General features: G+C 40.2%; 1 protein-coding gene across 2 annotated transcripts in view; it reads right to left on the bottom strand.

Annotated features, from left to right (window-relative positions):
* Nucleotides 1-19,413, bottom strand: part of cacna1eb (calcium channel, voltage-dependent, R type, alpha 1E subunit b) — a 56,000-nt gene that overhangs the window by 6,919 nt on the left and 29,668 nt on the right. For both annotated transcript variants that reach the window (XM_051069974.1, XM_051069975.1), the window contains 26 exons: nucleotides 18,465-18,545; nucleotides 18,095-18,304; nucleotides 17,823-17,935; nucleotides 17,275-17,387; nucleotides 17,023-17,154; nucleotides 16,645-16,714; nucleotides 16,113-16,230; nucleotides 15,333-15,400; nucleotides 14,583-14,650; nucleotides 10,992-11,756; nucleotides 9,544-9,824; nucleotides 9,155-9,287; nucleotides 8,938-9,067; nucleotides 7,237-7,296; nucleotides 7,008-7,114; nucleotides 5,750-5,846; nucleotides 5,481-5,641; nucleotides 5,154-5,291; nucleotides 4,128-4,329; nucleotides 3,841-4,005; nucleotides 1,694-1,804; nucleotides 1,499-1,579; nucleotides 1,050-1,169; nucleotides 874-939; nucleotides 340-431; nucleotides 55-229 (listed from right to left, as the gene is read on the bottom strand). In XM_051069974.1, the coding sequence (XP_050925931.1) occupies nucleotides 55-229; nucleotides 340-431; nucleotides 874-939; nucleotides 1,050-1,169; nucleotides 1,499-1,579; nucleotides 1,694-1,804; nucleotides 3,841-4,005; nucleotides 4,128-4,329; nucleotides 5,154-5,291; nucleotides 5,481-5,641; nucleotides 5,750-5,846; nucleotides 7,008-7,114; nucleotides 7,237-7,296; nucleotides 8,938-9,067; nucleotides 9,155-9,287; nucleotides 9,544-9,824; nucleotides 10,992-11,756; nucleotides 14,583-14,650; nucleotides 15,333-15,400; nucleotides 16,113-16,230; nucleotides 16,645-16,714; nucleotides 17,023-17,154; nucleotides 17,275-17,387; nucleotides 17,823-17,935; nucleotides 18,095-18,304; nucleotides 18,465-18,545 (3,857 nt within the window). The remainder of the gene's footprint in view (nucleotides 1-54; nucleotides 230-339; nucleotides 432-873; nucleotides 940-1,049; nucleotides 1,170-1,498; nucleotides 1,580-1,693; nucleotides 1,805-3,840; nucleotides 4,006-4,127; nucleotides 4,330-5,153; nucleotides 5,292-5,480; nucleotides 5,642-5,749; nucleotides 5,847-7,007; nucleotides 7,115-7,236; nucleotides 7,297-8,937; nucleotides 9,068-9,154; nucleotides 9,288-9,543; nucleotides 9,825-10,991; nucleotides 11,757-14,582; nucleotides 14,651-15,332; nucleotides 15,401-16,112; nucleotides 16,231-16,644; nucleotides 16,715-17,022; nucleotides 17,155-17,274; nucleotides 17,388-17,822; nucleotides 17,936-18,094; nucleotides 18,305-18,464; nucleotides 18,546-19,413) is intronic.

Raw genomic sequence — 19,413 nt, 5'->3', positions numbered from 1 at the left:
GAAAGCAGCGTGCAAGACAGCAGCAATATTACTGAATGTTGTCTGAGGCCTGACCAGGAACGAGCTGAAGAAGATGAAGGAGACGAAGTAGCAGTAAGCAAAGTCAGTCCCGCAGCCTCCCTCATGGTCTGGAGACATGGCGAGAGGGGCGATGGAGGGATCTGGTTCACACTCCTGACCTGAGAGACAGGAGAGCATGATCTCTTGCCAAGACTCTCCTGTCGCACTCCTGGTAGTTTAAACACAAACAAAAAAGCAACAAAGAGTACTGATTTAAATCAAAGTGAACATTTAGTTAAATTCTCATCAGGCTGTGGATCTCATTTCTAATAAGCCCACCTGAACAGAAGCATCAGTGCACTGAAAAACGTCTTAAAATTGTTGTGCTGATTGATGTGGCTCTCGTCATTCAGCTTGATGTTTCCAAACACCTACAGAAAACAGGCTGCTTCAGTAAAATTCCTTTTGTTCATTTAATTGGATCCCAGTTAGCTTCCACAATAGCAGTTGTTAATCTTCCTGGGGTCCAGAGATAAAACAAAGCAACTGATCCCAGTACAACACAACCAAATCAATACCACTTACAGCCAATAATACTCTCAATAAATGGCTCAGATTGCTTCATATAATATCAACACAGTGAAGGCAAAGAGCGCACCAAACAAGCTCACACGAATTACAAGAGAACGACTACATTTTAGGGCACAAAGATCGACAAAATTCACAAAAATTCAGATGACGTTGGACAGAAGCCCTGTATATGGCTGTGTGTTTTAGAGGGTTAGCCTTAGCTAAAGGAACAGCTGATAACAGGCAAAGCCATGGGAGTCTGTTTAATGTCATTATTAATCAAGTTAATTAGTTAAAGGATACCTGCATTCCAATTATGGCGTATATGAAGAAAAGCATAGCAATGAGGAGACAGACATAAGGCAGAGCCTGTAGGAGAGGAAACAGCAACAACAGGTGGTTAAAACATCATCATCATCATCGAGGCAGAAAAGTTAAATTTGCTATATTGCCAGAAAATAGATGATAAAGTGTCCGACCTTAAATGATTGTACAAAGGTCCACAGCAGGATGCGGATGGTGTAACCCTGTCTTAGCAGCTTGATCAACCTGGCTGTTCGGAAAAGCTTCAGGAAGCTCATATTGATGGTGTTCACCGACTGAGACAGACGCACAAGTGGTTGGAGAAAGGGTGACGCGAGAGCGAGCGAGAGAGCGAGAGAGCGAGCGAGAGAGAGAGAGAGAGAGAGAGAGAGAGAGAGAGAGTGAGAGAGAGCGGCAGACAGAAGGGAGAGACAGGATGTAAAACACAGATGGTGAAATTCATCACAACATGACTTAAGTTGTGTCTAGAAGCGGGGATCGTAACACTCGAGGAAACTTGGAAAGAAAGAACGCTGCATTTAAAGCTGGCTATTTGTGTCTTTTTAAATTTTTTTAAAAGGGTCACAACATTGTGAAAATGAATGGTGTCTTGGCAGAATCTTACCTGTAAATCCACAATTATCTCAGTGATGCTGCCAAGAACGGTGATGAAATCAAAAATATTCCAAGTATCTCGAAAGTAGTTCTGCAGGAAAGAAAATTTGTTCTGACTAAACATAGACTAATTCCGTATTAGTTCATCTAGATGTGATCCAGAAAAGAAGTGATCTTTGATTTATTTTCTTGTCACGATACTCACCACAAAACCAAATGCCATAATCTTGAGTATACACTCCATGGAGAAGAGGACAGTGAAAGCTGTGTTTAGGTGTTTCAGGACTGTATCATACGCTGTCGGGGCAGAGTGGTACTGAAAGCAAAAGCAAAAAGACAATCTGACATTTAATCACTAAATTAATAACATCACTGATACTGATCAATCTGAATTTACCAGCTACATTTAGCTAGATAATACCTTCCTAAGTTAATCTAAAGTTTTTGTTTTTTACCATCTACAAAGCCACTGGTTTCAGTTCATTTCATTTTGTAATGAAATTATTCTTGCTTGATTGGTAATCCATCACTGTGAAATTTATTTATAATTTTCAAATATATATCTTTATATTTGTCAAAATTCAATTACTGTCCTGTGGTGCAGCAATACTGAGCAGTTACTCAAAAAAAATGCTTGAGGTTCCAAAGATTTGCAAGGAGAAGCGTTAGTCTTTGCTGTCAAGTCTGGTGTCAATCAAACCTTGAGGACAAACCATAAATAAACATCAGCACTGAGAAAAGAACTGTGTGCGTTTTGTGGGTCCTTTCATTGAAAAGTGTTGTCTTTGGTGTTCATGTCTCAAGGCTTACATGTGGTGGTTTCCTTAAAAACACAAAAACAAAGGAAAGCTGCAGTTTTATTTGAACTTTTTTTGTAGCTTTCACCATAATTTCCTTTGACTGTGATTAAACTTTACTGATCAAAGTAAGTCATTTTCTCTTCCAAAAAAAGTTGGGACTAAAACAGGGGTTTGCTTACAACCTGAATAACCAATTAACTGCTCAAGTTTCTTTCCTCATGACACGTTCTAGCGATACTGCCACGTTCCCACATCTTTGAAGGGGTGTAATTATACGTGCATGATGTATAGGTGCGAGGCTGTCGAAAAGCAGCACCAGTGAAAAAAGTAGCGCCTGCACACTGACTCTGAGCCAAAACAGTTAATCATAACAGCCAATGTAGATTCCAGTCGAATCACAATCAGTGTGGTTAACCCCTCGTAGCAGAGAGTGCGCAGGGGCAGACAGGTTGTTGAGTTGAACATGTAAGTCAAGTCTGCCGTCCTCACTGATCCTTTATCTGACTGAGGTTTGTTTGTGCAGGTTAGAATCTATGGCCCTAACTGTGCTGTGTTTTGATAAATCCACGGTGAAAACCTTTTGCAGAAAACACAAGCTTGTTCTTTATCGATAAATTCCACTCCCTTTGCAAGTTATTCCAGGGGTGTACATTTTTCATGTTTATTCTCAATATATTTTTTTTCTGACATTAACCAACTTTAACTGGCTGTATTAGACGATAATGTCCTCTCTTTTATTTTGCACAGTGTTCATTGTGTGATCTTCGAGGAATTTAGACGGTAAAAAATTCCAAAGGGACCTGCTTGTAGTGTAAGAAACACGAGAAAGCCCTGTCTAAATAGATTTAAGTCCCCTGAATAAAATCTAACTCATTACTTTAACACACAGTGGGAAGACAAGGAAGATAACTGGATAAAATGGAACAAGAGAATTAAAAATGTCACAGTTATGGTTAAGGCGTCCTGCGACAATGTCCTCTGGGAGCTGAACATGGGTGTTGGTTGGTGATGTGTGAGCACCACCACCCACCTACTGGTTATAAAATTATAAAAGGGGAACCTTAAAATGTTGTACAAAAAATATCTTAAAATGGAAATAACACAAATAAAGTCACTCCAGAAAATCTGTGCACTGTCTATTTTAACATACACAAACATATGTGAGTGATGGTCAAGGATGGAGCACGTTCTTCAGAATTTTTAACTCATGAAGATCAAAATGTTGCCTTTTTGAATACATTTTCTGGCATGGACTCAGTGTGCTATTATGTAATAATGACAATGTTATTATTACATAATAATAACATGGTTATCTGATGGTCAGAGCTGAAAATAAAAGCGAAGCTGTAGTTTTCCTTGCATTACATAATCACACGTGGAAGAAAATAAAATGGCCAAACTGTTTACTGTCATGTCTCAGGCTTTTAAGATGCTGAAAGTTGATTTTTCTTGTCAGTTGTAATTCAGCAGTTATAGTGCTATAAACAGTGAATGTGTTAAACACAAGGTCGGACTGTTCCTCTGCTAGAAAGCTGCTTACAGAGTTCCTTACCTTCATCATGAGGACCACAGTGTTGAGGGCGATCATGACGAGCACCGTGTACTCAAAGGAGGGCGATGCCACAAAGTGCCAGAGTCTGTACTGGAAGGTTTGTCTGTTCTGGGGCATGTAGCGGGTCATCGGCTTGGCGCTGATGGCGAAGTCGATGCAAGCTCTCTGATGGAGAGAAATTTAACACAGACAGACACACAGAGCTGCAGAACACCTTTGATCCTTACATGAACATGTGTGACTGTATCTGTGACACGTGTCTGTGTGTTTGTTTCACCACTCCACACCTCATTCTTCTCTAGACTGCACTCCTGAATCATCTTGTCGCCCTGCTCCTGGAAGGTGATGATGATCAGAGCCACAAAGATGTTGACGAAGAAGAATGGAAAGACCACGAAGTAAACCACGTAGAAAATGGACATTTCCATTCGATTCCCCCGACTCGGCCCCATGTTCTCCTCTGTTACGTCAGTCGAGTGCTGCAGGACCCTAGCAGCAGAAAAGACACTTAGAACTGCTGTTTGGTGGAAAACTGGGTGTTTCCAGTGGTATCTTCATGGCCTTGACAGTAAATGTGGGTAATCAAAATGCATTCTGGCACAAAAAAATTGGGCTTAAATGACAACTATGGTATTTTTCAACCTTATTTTCACTTGCTTTTCAGTGTAAATAATTGATAGCGACAGAAAGCTTTGAGCAAGAATGGTGTATCCAGAAACCACGAACAGCTGCTGCAATGTGATCCAATGGGCATCTGTCCATGTCAGAGTACGCCCACTAAAACACTTGTTTTTGCCACTGACAGCCTCAAATTGTTATTGTAAGTGTCTGACAACATTATGGATAGGATTCCTCTGGAGACAGACCTTTTTATTATCATTGCAATTTATCGCAACCGGACCCAATTAACAAAAGCTATTTTAAAGTCTTATTAACCGTGCATGAAGGAATTGCTGGAATACTTCCATCAGTCAGTTTGTTTGTGTTATTGTGTGGTACAGTCACTGTGTGGTTCAGATATTTCCACTTATTTATGTACTTATGTAACGCATATGAATACTTATAACATATGACTGAAAGCCACACAATAACACAAACAAACTGACCGATCCAGGCACGGGTATTCCAGCAGCTCCATCTTCTGCAAGGTAAAAATAACTGTGTCAAGGTAACAATTTGTAGCAATATTTCTGGATAAACTAAAAGGATCTTACTGCCCAATACTGCACCGATTCCAAAGATTTTTGTGGCTAGCAAGTTAAAAAAAATTGAAAGCCTATAAACTGTGTATATTATTTTGAAAGTACACTTACTGGGGCCATCCCTCTCCAGTTGAAACAGTGAAAAGCGTGAGGAGGGCCCAGCAGACGTTGTCGTAATGAAACTCGTGTCTCTTCCACTCTCTCCTCTTTACCTCCTTTTTGTCTCTGCTGTAGTCAATGTAGTAGCCTCTGTAGGGAACAGAGCAGCCCAGAGATAACTGTTTCACTTCACTCACTGATTAAACCAGCAGTTTTAATGTTAAATTTTCAGTTACATGTAAACAGAGTGTGGAGTCTGGAGTCCATAGCTCTCCCGTGTTTGAGGTTTAAATGCTGTTAAAGTTATAGTCACTGTGTGGTTCAGATATATCCACTTACTGGCATTCCTTTTCTGTATTCATGGAGCTGTCAGTGCAGTAGAAAAACTTCCCCTTAAAGAGCTGCACCGCAATGACAGCAAAGATGAACATGAAGAGCTGGTACACAATGAGGATGTTGAAGACGTTCTTCAGAGATGTGACCACACAGTCAAAAACAGCCTGTAGAGCAGAAGAAACACAAGGAGGACGACATAGTGAATCTGATTTGTCAGAGATGTGTGGTTATAACACAAAAATACTGGAGCGTGTGCAGAAGTTACATCATACCTTGAGTTTAGGGAGTCTCTTGATAGTTTTAAGAGGCCGCAGAACTCTCAAAACTCTGAGAGACTTTATTGTCTTGATGTCTCTGCCTTTGTTGTTCCTGGTAACATTGGAACACAGCACTTAGAAACATGACACTTAAATGGACACACAGCATAGACACATTTAAAATGGTGAAGAACACATTAAAAGCAAAACGTCCACACAAGTGCATATCAAAAAAACTCAATGAGACACAGAACTTCACCTTGAGTGTGTTTGGATGGAGCCCAGCAGGTGTCGGGGGGCAAATTTTTTATAATTTTTGTAATTTGACGTAATTTCTTATGTTACGTTATTTCTGCACATAATAGTTATGCATTACCTTGTACTAGCAATAAATTATATTATTCAGCAAATTTGTCCTTGTCCATGCATTAAACCCAAGCTTTAACTGAGACACGTGGAAACACTTTTTACAGTTAAATACTGTGCAAATATTAATAATTTGAGTGTACAAATTATTAATTAGGGGGCTGAAATGACCTTTTAATGTGCATAAATTATCAATAATTTTACCCTGATACCTGCCAGGCTCTGCAGTTTGGTGATATTTAGAAGACAAAACAATAAAAAACACATCAGGTCCAAAAAAAGGGAAAATCAGACACATGACAATAAAAGAAATATATGAGAAGCGTATGTGCGAATTTTACATTTAGTGTGACTGAAATTTTTACCCCATCACATTCCTGGTAGCCCCCACAGTGACACAATCCACAGGAACAACAGAGAAAAAAAAATCGAGGCATAAAAAGAGATACACTGTGAGCAAAGCTCAGAGGATCACAGCTATATTCACAACAGAGAAATTAACATACAGTACAGTCCTCTACAGTACAACAGAGGGCACAAAAGGTTCAGTTAGTTATCTGTAACAGTCACGCTCAGAAAGACAACAGAAAAAAAAAAAATACTGTAGAGGCTTTTAACATCAGTCATGACACACTACACCCCCCAAATTACACAGAAATCCATGTGTTCCTCTCGTTTCAGCACGAGTCTGAGTTACACACTGAACAGGACCATGCATGCCTCCACATTTGCAGTTTTTGAGCTGCTCCCTTTATCAATGGAGCAGACTCCTTTCTTTTTTTAAGCTGCTGCAAAAAGTTTCTTTGAGGGAAGGTTGTTTATAACAATACTGTATGCTCAGAAAAATGATTTTGCTGCAGTGAGTCAGTCATTAGTCATCGACAGGCAGCACTGTATAGTGACTCACGTTAGAGCAAAGGCAATCAGAGCCCCCACCACCACGATGAAGTCCAGGATGTTCCACATGTCTCGGAAGTAAGAGCCGTCGTGCAGGATGAGACCCTGGTCTATCATCTGGAGGTCAAACACGCACGCCCACACAGACACGTAAAGTGAACCGGTTCAATACCTTAAGAGTAAACCTAGAGTAAAGTTGAATTCTTTAAAAAGTGCGATTGTGCGATATGATTACAGACCTTAATTATCATTTCAAAGGTGAACACACCAGTGAAGACATAATCAAAATAACGCAGGACCTGCGCACAAAAAATAAAAATGAAGAAAGTGTTAACAGACTTTTCTGAGGGAATGCATGATCTCATTTTGCATCATTTGGTTCATATACTCACCTCCACACTACATTATAATTCTATGCCACATGTGCTGCACACAATAGTCATAGCGCTCAGTTTTAGCAATTACTATACAACAGGAATTCATAAAATGTACACAATATTTGACATTTGGAATATCACCAGTGAAATCTGAAGATCTTTCTGAAGCTGTTTCACCACCACCCACAATTTATTTCTATTTTTTTCCAGCTGTGAGCAACCTCTCCATTTCATTTGCGCACTGAATAGTGTCCATTAACAGCACACTCAAAACTCAACCATATTTCCTGCATATTCTGGCTGGTTTGAATGAATTCTATTATGTCAGTTCTTCTTTTTGAAAACACTACATACTCATAACCTGCTCTGAATTAGTATGTAGTATGGATTTGGGACTCACTGATAGTAGTACAGCTCAAAATGAGAACACGAAGCACCTTGGTGCCGTAGAGTCGGAGGCAATGAACCTGTTACCCTCCAGCTGGCATGGTCCTAACTGCCTCTAAATAAACCTTTATAGGATGAATCAGTGTGTTTATAAGCAGCATCAACACATAGCTCCAGGTAAACATTCATTATAGAAATATGCAAAGATGCTGCAACAAAATTCTGATTCTGTTTAACTCTGGGTTTGTTGAAACATTTGGCACTCAGAAATATATGTTTGGTGCTGTTTAGAGTCCTGCATGCCCAAATATACCTTAAAAGGCTACTGCAGAGACTTGGTACTGCATTTATGTTACACTACAGGCCTCATGAGAGACAGGTTGGGAAAAGAATGGTCAAAATAAAAGGAAGGGCCCAGACTTTTAGTCTTGGTATGCTCCACAACCCAGTCAGTAGAAAAAAGCTGCCCAAAGAATGGGAAAATAATAATGTACCTTTTTTAAATCCTATTATTACATGCAAATGTAGTGTAGTTTTTACCAGTGTGTGCTTATTTGGTTACTCTTGACACGTTCTGTGATACTGAGTTGTGAAAAACAAACTGCACAGCTATTTCCCCGACAAAACTGCTGATTCTCACCTTGTGTGTGCGTGAAACCAAATGTGTTGAGACACATTGTTGCTGACATAGTGTTATGTCAACTCCAGATCAAACCTGAAAGGGTTGCATTAAGCTAAAAACTTCATCAATGGTTTAAATCTTTTTTGTCTGTTTTTGATTGGATTCAAATGAGGATAAATATCTGTAAAGGATTAATGATGCATCTAATTTGATAGATGAAATTAGTATATTACTTCACTGCTGTGCTGCAATAATGAACACGTGACTTTTACATTGCTGGACTGACAGTTTTGGAAAGCTGCAGAAACTGTTGGACACAGCCCCCATCCAATCCAACATAGGGCAGGCGAGGGGGGAGGGTGTTTCCAAACATAATCGACCATCTGATAAGGAGTATACTGAGTAGGAGAAGCTGAACCCCTTAAAGCTGCTATATGTACGTTTTTGAGTATTAAGAGGAGGGGAGCAAGAGGGTTGTCGCTATTTGGTTGGTTTTCTGCCCTTGTTTGTTTTTGTACCTGGTAAAGTTTAGGAGAGATGTGTTTGGATCTCACCTTGTTTCTGTCTGAGCTAGTGCACACTGGGTCCTCAGCAGCCAATGCAATGCTGCTCGCCACGATCACAAGGAGGATGGTCATCTCGAAGTAGCGTAGAGTGACCACGTAGTGGCAGATCCTTCTGATACTGTGGATCAATGCAGGGGATGACGTTAACTGTTGCTTGATGAATGAGCACAAACAAAATATTATAATACGTGATGTAGTGACTTACGGGTTAGAGGCCTTGAAGATGAACATGCTGTCAGGAGCTACAGGTTTGGGAGGAATCGGAGGTTCCTCCTCCTCCGTCTCCTCCTCTCTCTCCTTCTGCTCGGACTGGTACGCCTCCAACTCTTTACTGTTCACTGAAACCCAGACAGAGGCACAAAAGAAGAGAGAAAAAGAGCTGTTTTAGCTGTACATGGACCACTATGACAGAGAGAGAATAATGTGAGTCACCTGTACAATGGATTCATCAAAAAAAAAAAAAGAAAAGTGTGGCACTCAGATGTCAGAAACACCTACATATGGTGATACAGAGCGATACTGACACTAAATCTTGCTTTATAAAAAAACAGCAAAGAAATGTGTGACTGCAGTGGGAAGTGATCACAGCGCTACCTGTCATGGGTGTGAGCTCCAACAGTGGTTGTGCAGACATTTCAATGGCCACGCTTCCCTCCAGGTTGGACTTGTCGCGTTTGATGGAGACTGGGCGATTCTCAGCCTCGATGGCGCTCACAGTGTACTCTGTGGCCTCTAATGCCGGCTCCACTGGGATATTTTGGCACAGGGGCTCATACTGGTCTGCGTGCCCGCCCTCACCCTGCTCTGACCAGGTACAGTCAAGCAGCTGCTCACACTGAGGAGGATCAGGAATGTCAGCGCCAGAAACAGTAGATCTAAAATGGGAGAGAAAATATCAGTGAACTTAAATCAGTGGGACACTACAAACATGTGTTGAGACAAGAACATTTTTTTCCTGTGGAAAGTACTGCACAAAATATCTACTATACTGCACTGAACTCTAGTATATGCGTATCATGCTTTTTTGCTGTATAATTATCTGATAAAAGTCCATTTGTTCTGAAATGTCACAGGATATCTTCCAGGGGGAGGATCCTGCCCTGTAATCTCTATGTGTTATTAGCTATGCTAGTACCATGGCTACGCTAGCACTATGGCTGGAAATGTCAGTTGATGACTCCCTTATATCCAAACTCTGAACAGCAACCAGATGGATTGCTGTGAAATTTTGTGCAGTCATACAACACTAGTGAAACCCTGCCTTTTCTAGTGCCATCATCTAATCAAAACTGCAAAATGCACTTTGGTCTATGACTAAATACCTTCATAACTGATGATATTTCCATCAGTGTCAGCTGTAGTGCAAATACAGTAAATAAATAAAGCAATACTGACATGCCCTTGTGTACATTTCAAAACTTATTGTTCATTGAAGTTGCTTCTCTGATTCATAATGGTCCTCATTCTGTGCAAATATGCATTCTTAGGTTTTTCTAAAACTAAGATAAGCTCTCAACAATCTTACTTAGACAAAAAAAGAGGGAATCTTCTTTAGTACAAAAATCACATTCTGTGCTACACTCTGAAAACTGTATTAGGTACACTTGTACAATTCAATACAACAAATTCTACCTGTACAACATGTTCTGGGTTTTTTTTTTTTTAAATTGTCAAAAGTGAGTAAATTCAATCATGTGTTTATTACTGATGCCATACAGTAGTTAAAGGAGGCCTCACATACTTCAGCTGAATTACTGAAGGAATGTTAATTTTGTCCCTCTTGTCCTCCACTGGAGAAACTTTAGGAAGGGCTCTCTTCATAGCTAGTTTGAGGAACACATAAGTTAATGTTTTGCAAATAGAAAAAATGTGAACTAATTCTTTAAAGGAAAAAACAAAAACAAATGTCTCTTTCAGGGAAAAATATCCAGTAACATTTCAGATCAAATGGATCTATCTTTGATAACTACATGAGTGAACAATGAGGGAGGGGAGTGTTACACCTTTGAAAGCTTCCTCACAGACAAAAATATGAGTCTTACCTTCTACAGTCTTCTCCAACGTCTGCATATGGGTTGACGATGCAGGTTCCACAATCATCTTGTACTGACCCTCCTTCCACCTCTGTTTTCTCCTCCCTTTCATCCTTCTCCTCCTGCTCATCCAGTATCTTCCTCTCCTGGCTGAGCGACCGTCTCACTTGCAGCACCTCATGTGGCGCTTGTGCACAGTCCAGACTCTTGGCCTCAGTGCGAGCCTCGCGGTGCCGGTGGCGTCTGTGGCGCGCCCCTTCGTCTGGCCCCTGACTGGGCCTGAACTTGCGGGCCATCCTGTGCCTCCCGCCACCTGCGGTCCGGTGGTTAGCCCCTCCTGTTTTCTCCTCACTCAGGTTTACCAGAGGCTCAGCCACAGGAGGCTCTGGGATGGGGATGGAGATGGACATCGGGGGCTCGGGGAGCGGCATCCCCACAGACATGGGAGACTCAGGGAGGTGAGCCGGACTGGCCTCTGGGGAAAGGGTGGGGACATGGTGGGCGATAGTGGGAGTTTCGATGGTGTCCTCCGTAGGGCTGCCAAACAGCTCCTCCCTGCTCGCCATCTGACGACGTTTGCGCAGCTGGTTTGCTCTCTGCTCCCACACGGACATGTTAACTTTTCTCCTCCTCTCCCGGCGGTTAGCGAAAGCGTTGGAGCCACTGAGTGGCTGCTCGTCCGCGGCCCCCATCACACCCTCGGGCTCTTCTGGGAAGTTTGGTCGACCTCGGTGGATCGCCCGTTTCCTGTATAGGTAGGGTCTTCTTCTCCCACTAAGGAGCACAATTTACTTGTCATCAATAAGAGGCAACAACAGGCCCACAGCTAAGGAATTGTTGACACAAAACATCAAGACTAGTGTTCATTTAGCATACCAGTTATATAAAAGAATATCCAAACAAATAAATTAATAGCTGTGAGAAAAGGCCAGACCTTTTCTGTGAGTTTATAATGTTACTTGATTAGTAACACAAAAAATCCCATGGAAAAATGAGTAAAATACTTCAAGCTACAAAGAACAAATACATTCAAAAACTCAAAAACGGAAAAATACCTGAGAGGTAAGGACAGATAAAAAGGAAAAGAGAAAAAACAAACCCACAAGAACAAAAAAAAGGGAAGGTGCAGGATTAAAGTAGAAACAGGGTGTAACATCTAGAAAATAATCTCAATAATTGAGTAGGAAAACTCAAGAGAGAAATTCTGTGTGACAGGGATGCATACAATCATACAATCATACTTACTGGTATTCAGACTCTTTTGTTGTCCATGTAACCAATGAGTGATTATTTGAAAACAAGACATTAGTGTTTTACAACATACACAGAACATTTGTTGTGACACAGAACAAAATATATAAAGAGAAGGTAAAATACAAGAAGTCTAAAATCAGTACTTAATGGAGATAAATGTAGAAATGTAATTTAAGGATGTCTTAATTCAATGCCCATCAATGTTCAAATATTTCTTGTTAATTGTTATACAGTGTCATTGAACACCACATTTTGGTCAGTGCCACGTAACAGGCATAAAACAAGACAACATGATGGGACCAGCAAAACACTGTAATGCACATTAAAATCAGCATCTTGAAAGCAGCAACACGTACAAGACTTACATTCAAATATGTAACAGACAAATGATACATTCAGTGTCACTAGAGAGTCAAAGAAGAGAGTAAAGAGTTTACGCTGTTACCTGTTTTACTCACTTCACTGTAAACAGTGTCTATGAGATTTTAGGGAGGTTGAAGGACCCACTATCCAGTCATATATACATTTATATCACTGGTATCCACATCATAGCTTTTGGTTTGATCTCCTGCCTGCAGGCAGCCATGGATCTCTTTAAATATTGCATGAAAATCAACTGGCAGAGACATAAAACAGCTTGAAACAGGTAATTCATCACAGTCATTTTTCTTTTGGAAACATTACTATCACTTGGTATTGCAGATGGGAGCAGGAATTGCTTTAAAAACACTTTCTTCTTGGTTTTTTGGGGGGAATCTCAAACATTTAAACTTGAACATTTGTTGCAAGTAAAACAAGCATTTTTAACTCATGAACTTAGCCTGTACATACATCAACAATGTTAATTTTTTTTAAAAGTAGTGTTAATTTTGGGGAACTTTCCCTTTTTTTTGACAGTGACAGTGGAGAAACAGACAGGAAGAGCTGGGAGAGTAAGGTTAGATAACAGGCAACAAAGGTATGCATTGGTATGTGGTATGCGTAAAACATACCACATACCAACATAACCACGGCTCCAAGGCCTCTTATTAAACAATCACTGCACTTAATTTTAATAGAACTTTGACAAGAACAAAAATAAACTGATACTAGAATTACTAACCAGTGGTTGTAATCAAGTTGAAGTTCACATCCATGACTGTCCATAAAAAACATATAAAACATGTAGTGAAGACTAGAAGGAATTTAATAAGAGATGTTAAGTGTATTTTTTATCATAATGAGCGTATGAAAAAATTTATTTTGTGAGATGAGTGACCTTTGACCACCAAATTCTATTCAGCTCATCTCTGAGTCCAAGTGAATGCCTCTGCCAAATTTGAAGAAACACCCTCAGGGTGTTCCCACCGCTGTAGCAACCACGTAGGCATTAAAAAAATAACAATAAATTAAGAAAGTGATGAATTACAAGTCTTAAGTTTCTGCAAGTTGTTTTTCATAGAAATAAAGGACTACCTAAGGAGCAGGAGCAACACACTCTTCAGTTTGTAAGAATATGACATTTTTTGGAAAGTAATTGGTGGTAAAGTAAATACACTCAGTTTGAAATTAATGTTGTAAAACATGAAAAATTCCTTTAACAGGCCAGGTCAGTCACTGTGGGTCAGTAAAACCTCTGATGTGTCGTGTAGCAGTTTTACCCCTACCACAGCTCCACTGTCACAGTGGTGACGGTAGTCAAACATGCCGCATACTAAGCTTGACCAAAATCTGACACGCTACAAAGTACGCCTCAGCACATTGAGACTCCCTGTCTCCCTCTGAAAAATGTCTCCAGTGACCACCAGGTCGCTGACAGGAGCAGCAAATTCATTAACAAAAGAGGATTCTCTTAACCAATCACAGGCCAGGACAGTTACAGAAGGCGTCTCAGTTCGAAGCAATCCATAAGGGTGGTCATGCTTTTCAATCAAGCACATTCAATACACATTCCTTACTGTGTCATCAGTGCCTTACACATGCCTTTCTTTTCTTTCTTTGCATTCACCATGCAGTTTAAGGGACTGAGGAACATTTGCCTGTTACACCAACAACTGGTTCTCAGAGAGTCCACAATCAATCGATCTTATTGGCTTTATTGATTTCATAGTACATCTTCTCTCCAATAACAGAAGAATTCAGGACCACCCCCAGTCTTCCCACAGCATCCATCATATCTTAAGTAAGTCTTAGTTCAGTTACACAACATGCATCAGATGCAAAAAAAGAATCTTGAGAAATTATCAGTCCAATTCAGATTTTCCATTAGGAGAGCACATGAATTCTAAGATTTACTTAAGGGCTGTGAACGGTCCAGGCATTGCATGTTAAAATGGTGACTTTGTAAACTGTTAGCCATTAACTTACTCAGAGATCAAGCCATCCCTGCCTCGGGCGTATCTCTGGTTGAAGAACTCCTCTTCCTCTTCTTCATCCTGAGAAAGACAAAGAGAACAGCAAATGTATGAAGTCTATCTGTTTATCAGAAAGGAAGAGCTAATGAAACACTGTATCAAGTTGTGGCTCTGACATGTCCCATACATGTCAGAGCCACGGTTTTGGCTGTCTGAGTCATACCAGGGGCTAAAAGTCAGGAGCCACTGCTTCAGTTTTGACTGTTTCTCACAAGCCCCACAACTTTATGGAAGTGTAATATTAAATAACTGGAGCACCCTTTTTAAAGAATACTCCAAGGTACCCCTGTGGAGTTTTTGAGTGGTGCTACAGAGCAATGTTTTTATGAGTGGGTCCCAAGTGGGTTTTGTTTGCACGTGGCCCTGGCAATGGTTTCGCATGATTCCACTGATTGTCAGGTGGTGGCAAAACACCAACAAAGGCAGGAAAAGGCAAAGGTGGAATAGGAGCAAAACCTAGTAAACATGGATGTGAACAACGCATATTTCAACATTTTCAAAATATTAAAAAGTCGGCTTTTGCAAATACATTCAGCATGTTTGTTAGATCTCCCTGGATCATTTGTGCGGTGCGCTTTGGTAATACTGAAAGTAGAACAGCAACTTTGTTTACAAAAAATCTCAAACACACACTCAAATGAACAATTTTACTGATAAACTATTAAATAAAAGATTAAAAAAAAAAAAAAAACACAATTCAAACCTTTGTCAGTTCCTGTGCATTGGCCAGATTATCCACAGCGATGGCCAAGAAGACGTTCAGTAGCGTGTCTGTCATGAAGGCAGTTAAGAACACACAAACACACACACCAAACTTTGGGAACACGATTTTACTCCCCTATCCCTTACATGTCTGCATATTGTACTGCACTGATAAAGTATTTTATGGCAGCTCTGCGATACGATACTGTGGATGTTTGTATCTCAGTTTCTGTCTTGGTTTCATAATTGTTACAACCTTAATAAGGAGAAATAGCCCTTTAAAGACCCTACAGCCAATTAAAGCCAATTATCTCTTTTGAATTCAGGTTATATGGAATATATGAAGCTTATGGCCTTAATCTAACACCCCATTCCTTTTTATAATGATAATACAAATTATTATTAATAATAATAATATTTATTTTTCTTTTCATTTTATTCTTGGGCAACTGTACTGCATGACCAAGGAAGACTTGGTGTATATCTATCATATATCATCTGAGAAGAAGAGAAGGATGCTTATGTTCTATCCAGAGCGGTACAAATAAAGTTAAAAAACAAATGGTATTTGAGTCAGTGAAACTATTACAAAATGCAGCATGAAAAGATCAGGATGAGAATAAAACCATTTGTCATTAGTTTTAGTGGAGGATGCCTTTTATTTCAGTGAATGCACCCTGTACTGTGCAGTGTAGTGGCAGGTTTATACAGGTGTATTGTGTACAGGCGTAGCTGCTACATCAGACCTCTCTGACCTCTTTTGAGGACTCAGCAAGGATACAGTTTCCAAACAGCGTGAGCACGATGAAGTAGATCGATGACCACATGCCATACTGCACACCTCCCTGTGAGCGGATCCCGTTGTACATCACCTCGTTCCAGTCCTCACCAGTCAGGATCTGTAGGCAAATGCACAGAATATTTACATAAATTATTATATTGCTCGTATTAGATCCTAGAAAACACAGGCCTGAAAATACACCAAACAGGAGACACATTCTCTGTCTACAAACCAGCTAAAGACATGGTATTAAAAATGGTAGCAAGATAAGTAATTACTATGTGCACTGATCAAAACACTCTTTCACAGTGCAGTTGGTTTTGTAGCAGATCTGATGTGGATTCGTTCACGTTTCACTTGTCTGATATTCATGTGCGCATATGTGTGCATGGATGTGTGGGATGATAGCGGAGGCAGGGGGGTGGAGAGCGAGTGAGCAGAGTTGTTTAATCTGCGCCTGGGGTGAGAAATATCCCAGGGTGCAATGTGTCATGGAGAGCAAGCAGAATGAGGGGATCTGTGGGAGCCAAACCTGAAACACTGTCATGATGGCAGCTGGAAACGTGTCAAAGTTGGTGGGAGTGTAATCTTCAAAGATGAACCTAGAGGGAAGGCAGATAGAAAGCAGGGTCAGATATGACCAAGGAAGAATAGGAGGAGGAGGAAGGAGAGGAGGAGGAGGATGCAGAGCTATTTTCGTCCGGACATGTCATTTCCTCTCCGTCTTATCAAAGAAGCCATTGAAGAATCTGCGGCTCAGTTTGCGGGGCGTAGATACTGTTTCTAAAACTGTGGCACGATCAGATACAGTATGTAGGTTAAAATATAGCGTTCAAGTCGGCTGCTCAAATCGAGAGCGTGACAGAGATTTACCCATAAAGACAGATAAGTGGGGATATTCACACCCTACCTTCCTCCGAAAAGCTGCATCCCCAGCAGAGCAAACACCACGATGAAGAGGAAGAGAAGAAAAAGCAGGCTGATGATGGACTTCATGGAGCTCATGAGGGACACAACCAGGTTCCTGAGAGAGGCCCAGTACCTGACAGGAAAAAACATGTTTTTTGTGTCTTTTTCCACCAGAGATCTGTAAAAATATACACACACTAATATACTACAACCCAGGCCCAGTTTAGTTGAAATGTCTCGCTGTCCCACTTACTTGGTGATCTTAAAAATTCTCAGAAGTCTCAGTGCCCTCAGTACGCTGATCCCAAATGACATACCGGGCCTGAAGAAGCCCCAAACCACCTCGAAGATGCTGCCAACAATGACCTGTAAAACATCAGACATCTATAAGCTCAATCTGATCAGAAGCAAACTGGCAAGACTTTTTTTTTATCTTGAGTAGATGAGCATACATGTGGGCATTTTGGACATTTAGGTTTTTAATACACTCTCAAATGCAAGTACCACAGTTATTGATCCCCTAACACCTAACCTTTGTTGTATCTGGGGTCCAGGAGGGGTTTTAAGATCACAACTAACCAAGCTTTTTCTTTTTTGTTTTGTCCCAATTTCCCCTAACATTTTACTGTATTAATACATGGAACAGATATAAGTCACCACAAAGATAACAGCACAAGGAGAGGATATAGACTGTGTTAAATTCAGCTTTTTCCTTTGTGACAGAAAACAGAGTTACTATAAGTTATTTATTTTTCTTTTCTAGAGTAATATGGGGTCAGAATAAGAGATGAAGGACCTCACCCCACAGTCAAAGCAGTTGAAAGACGAATGGAAGTAGAGCCGGAAACCCAGACCGTACATTTTCAAAAACATCTCAGCCAAAAACAGCCCCAGGAAAACAAACTCTGCATAGTCTAGAGATGATAAAACAAAAAAGCAATTAAGTCGAAGGAGAATGAGGCAGCGATGCGAAGAAAACAATGCATTTATCAGACATGGCCTGAATTATTTTTTTAAGTGGTAAACCACAAATAAATAAAACATGCACAACAAGTTAAAAAGTTAAAACTCACAGAGGAAGATGGTCAGCCAGTCGGGCTGGTTATGGTGGACGATGGCCACACAGATGGTGTTTAGAGCCACCAGACTGAGCACCATCAAGTAGAAAGTGTCTGTCTTCACCATGCGCCTGATGGAGATTCGTAACATGCGCTCTTTGCGTCGCAGGTAGGCAGCAGGGCCACGGCGGCCACTGCGGAAGTTCATCCTCGATCTTGACATGCCTGAGATGAGAGAAGAGAGAGTAGGAGAGAAAAACAAGTTAAAATATAAGGACAGTAGGAGGCCAAGGAAGAAGTCAAGCAAAGGTGAAATATACTGGATGTAAAGTCACTAAATAAGCGATGACAGGATGAATGGAGAAAGGAGATGCTCTTCACTCACTGGCAGTAGACATGTCTGTGTACTTGTCGTCCCCTGGCGCTCCTCTCCGTGCACCTGTCTTCTTACTCGCTCTCTTCAGCACTAAAAATGATCAACAAAAACACAAGTTAACCAAATCTCTGAATGATGAATTTAGATAAATTCGAAATGGAAATAAAAACAACAAATGAATTAATTACTCCTGCTGATTTAGAAGTCTCACTCAGTTACGGTTATTAGGCTGAGCCACTGGTAACACTTTACTTTAATTATGTATCAACTGTAACTGTATAAACAGCTCCAATACCATAAACTGTGTCTTCATAGGAGAAGAAAACTAAATAAATACTATAAATGAATACAAATACTGTACATTAATTAACATTTAAAATGTTCCTATATCTGCTTACAACTACATTATTGTATGTCATAAACCATGTATCAAATGTTTGTATACTGCTTATAAATGTTAAATATAAGCAGTATACAAAGTATAGAAATTTATATGGTGACTCACTGTGCAATGGCTGATTAATGTTAAATATACACCTCCTTAAAACACATGGTTTTATGTGCAGAATCTTAACTGATTACTCCTTACACATTTAAAGTGAATGAAATAACTTTGCGAACAACATGAAAAAGTAGCAGGAATCTCAATAACAGTCATCAGTGCTTATAGTTAGTTTCATGTTATATTACAGTTCTGCATCATGACAAACAACTGGTTTGTCAAGGGATTACACGACACTACTATAAATCAGAAAAATGTAGACATCTTCCTATAACACATATATAAAACCGAAAGGAAAACACTGCACATGTACACACACATACTATATATACATATACAAACATATATACTACATGTTCATGTGTGTATTTTGGTTGTGCATGTGGGTGTCGATCACTGACAGTGACACTCTCACAGTTCATATACAGAATATCCATTATTGTCTGTCAAGGCACA

The sequence above is a fragment of the Lates calcarifer genome, linkage group LG4 (genome assembly GCF_001640805.2).
Source record: "Lates calcarifer isolate ASB-BC8 linkage group LG4, TLL_Latcal_v3, whole genome shotgun sequence".
NCBI lineage: Eukaryota > Metazoa > Chordata > Actinopteri > Centropomidae > Lates > Lates calcarifer.
This window is presented reverse-complemented; position numbering and strand designations above follow the sequence as displayed.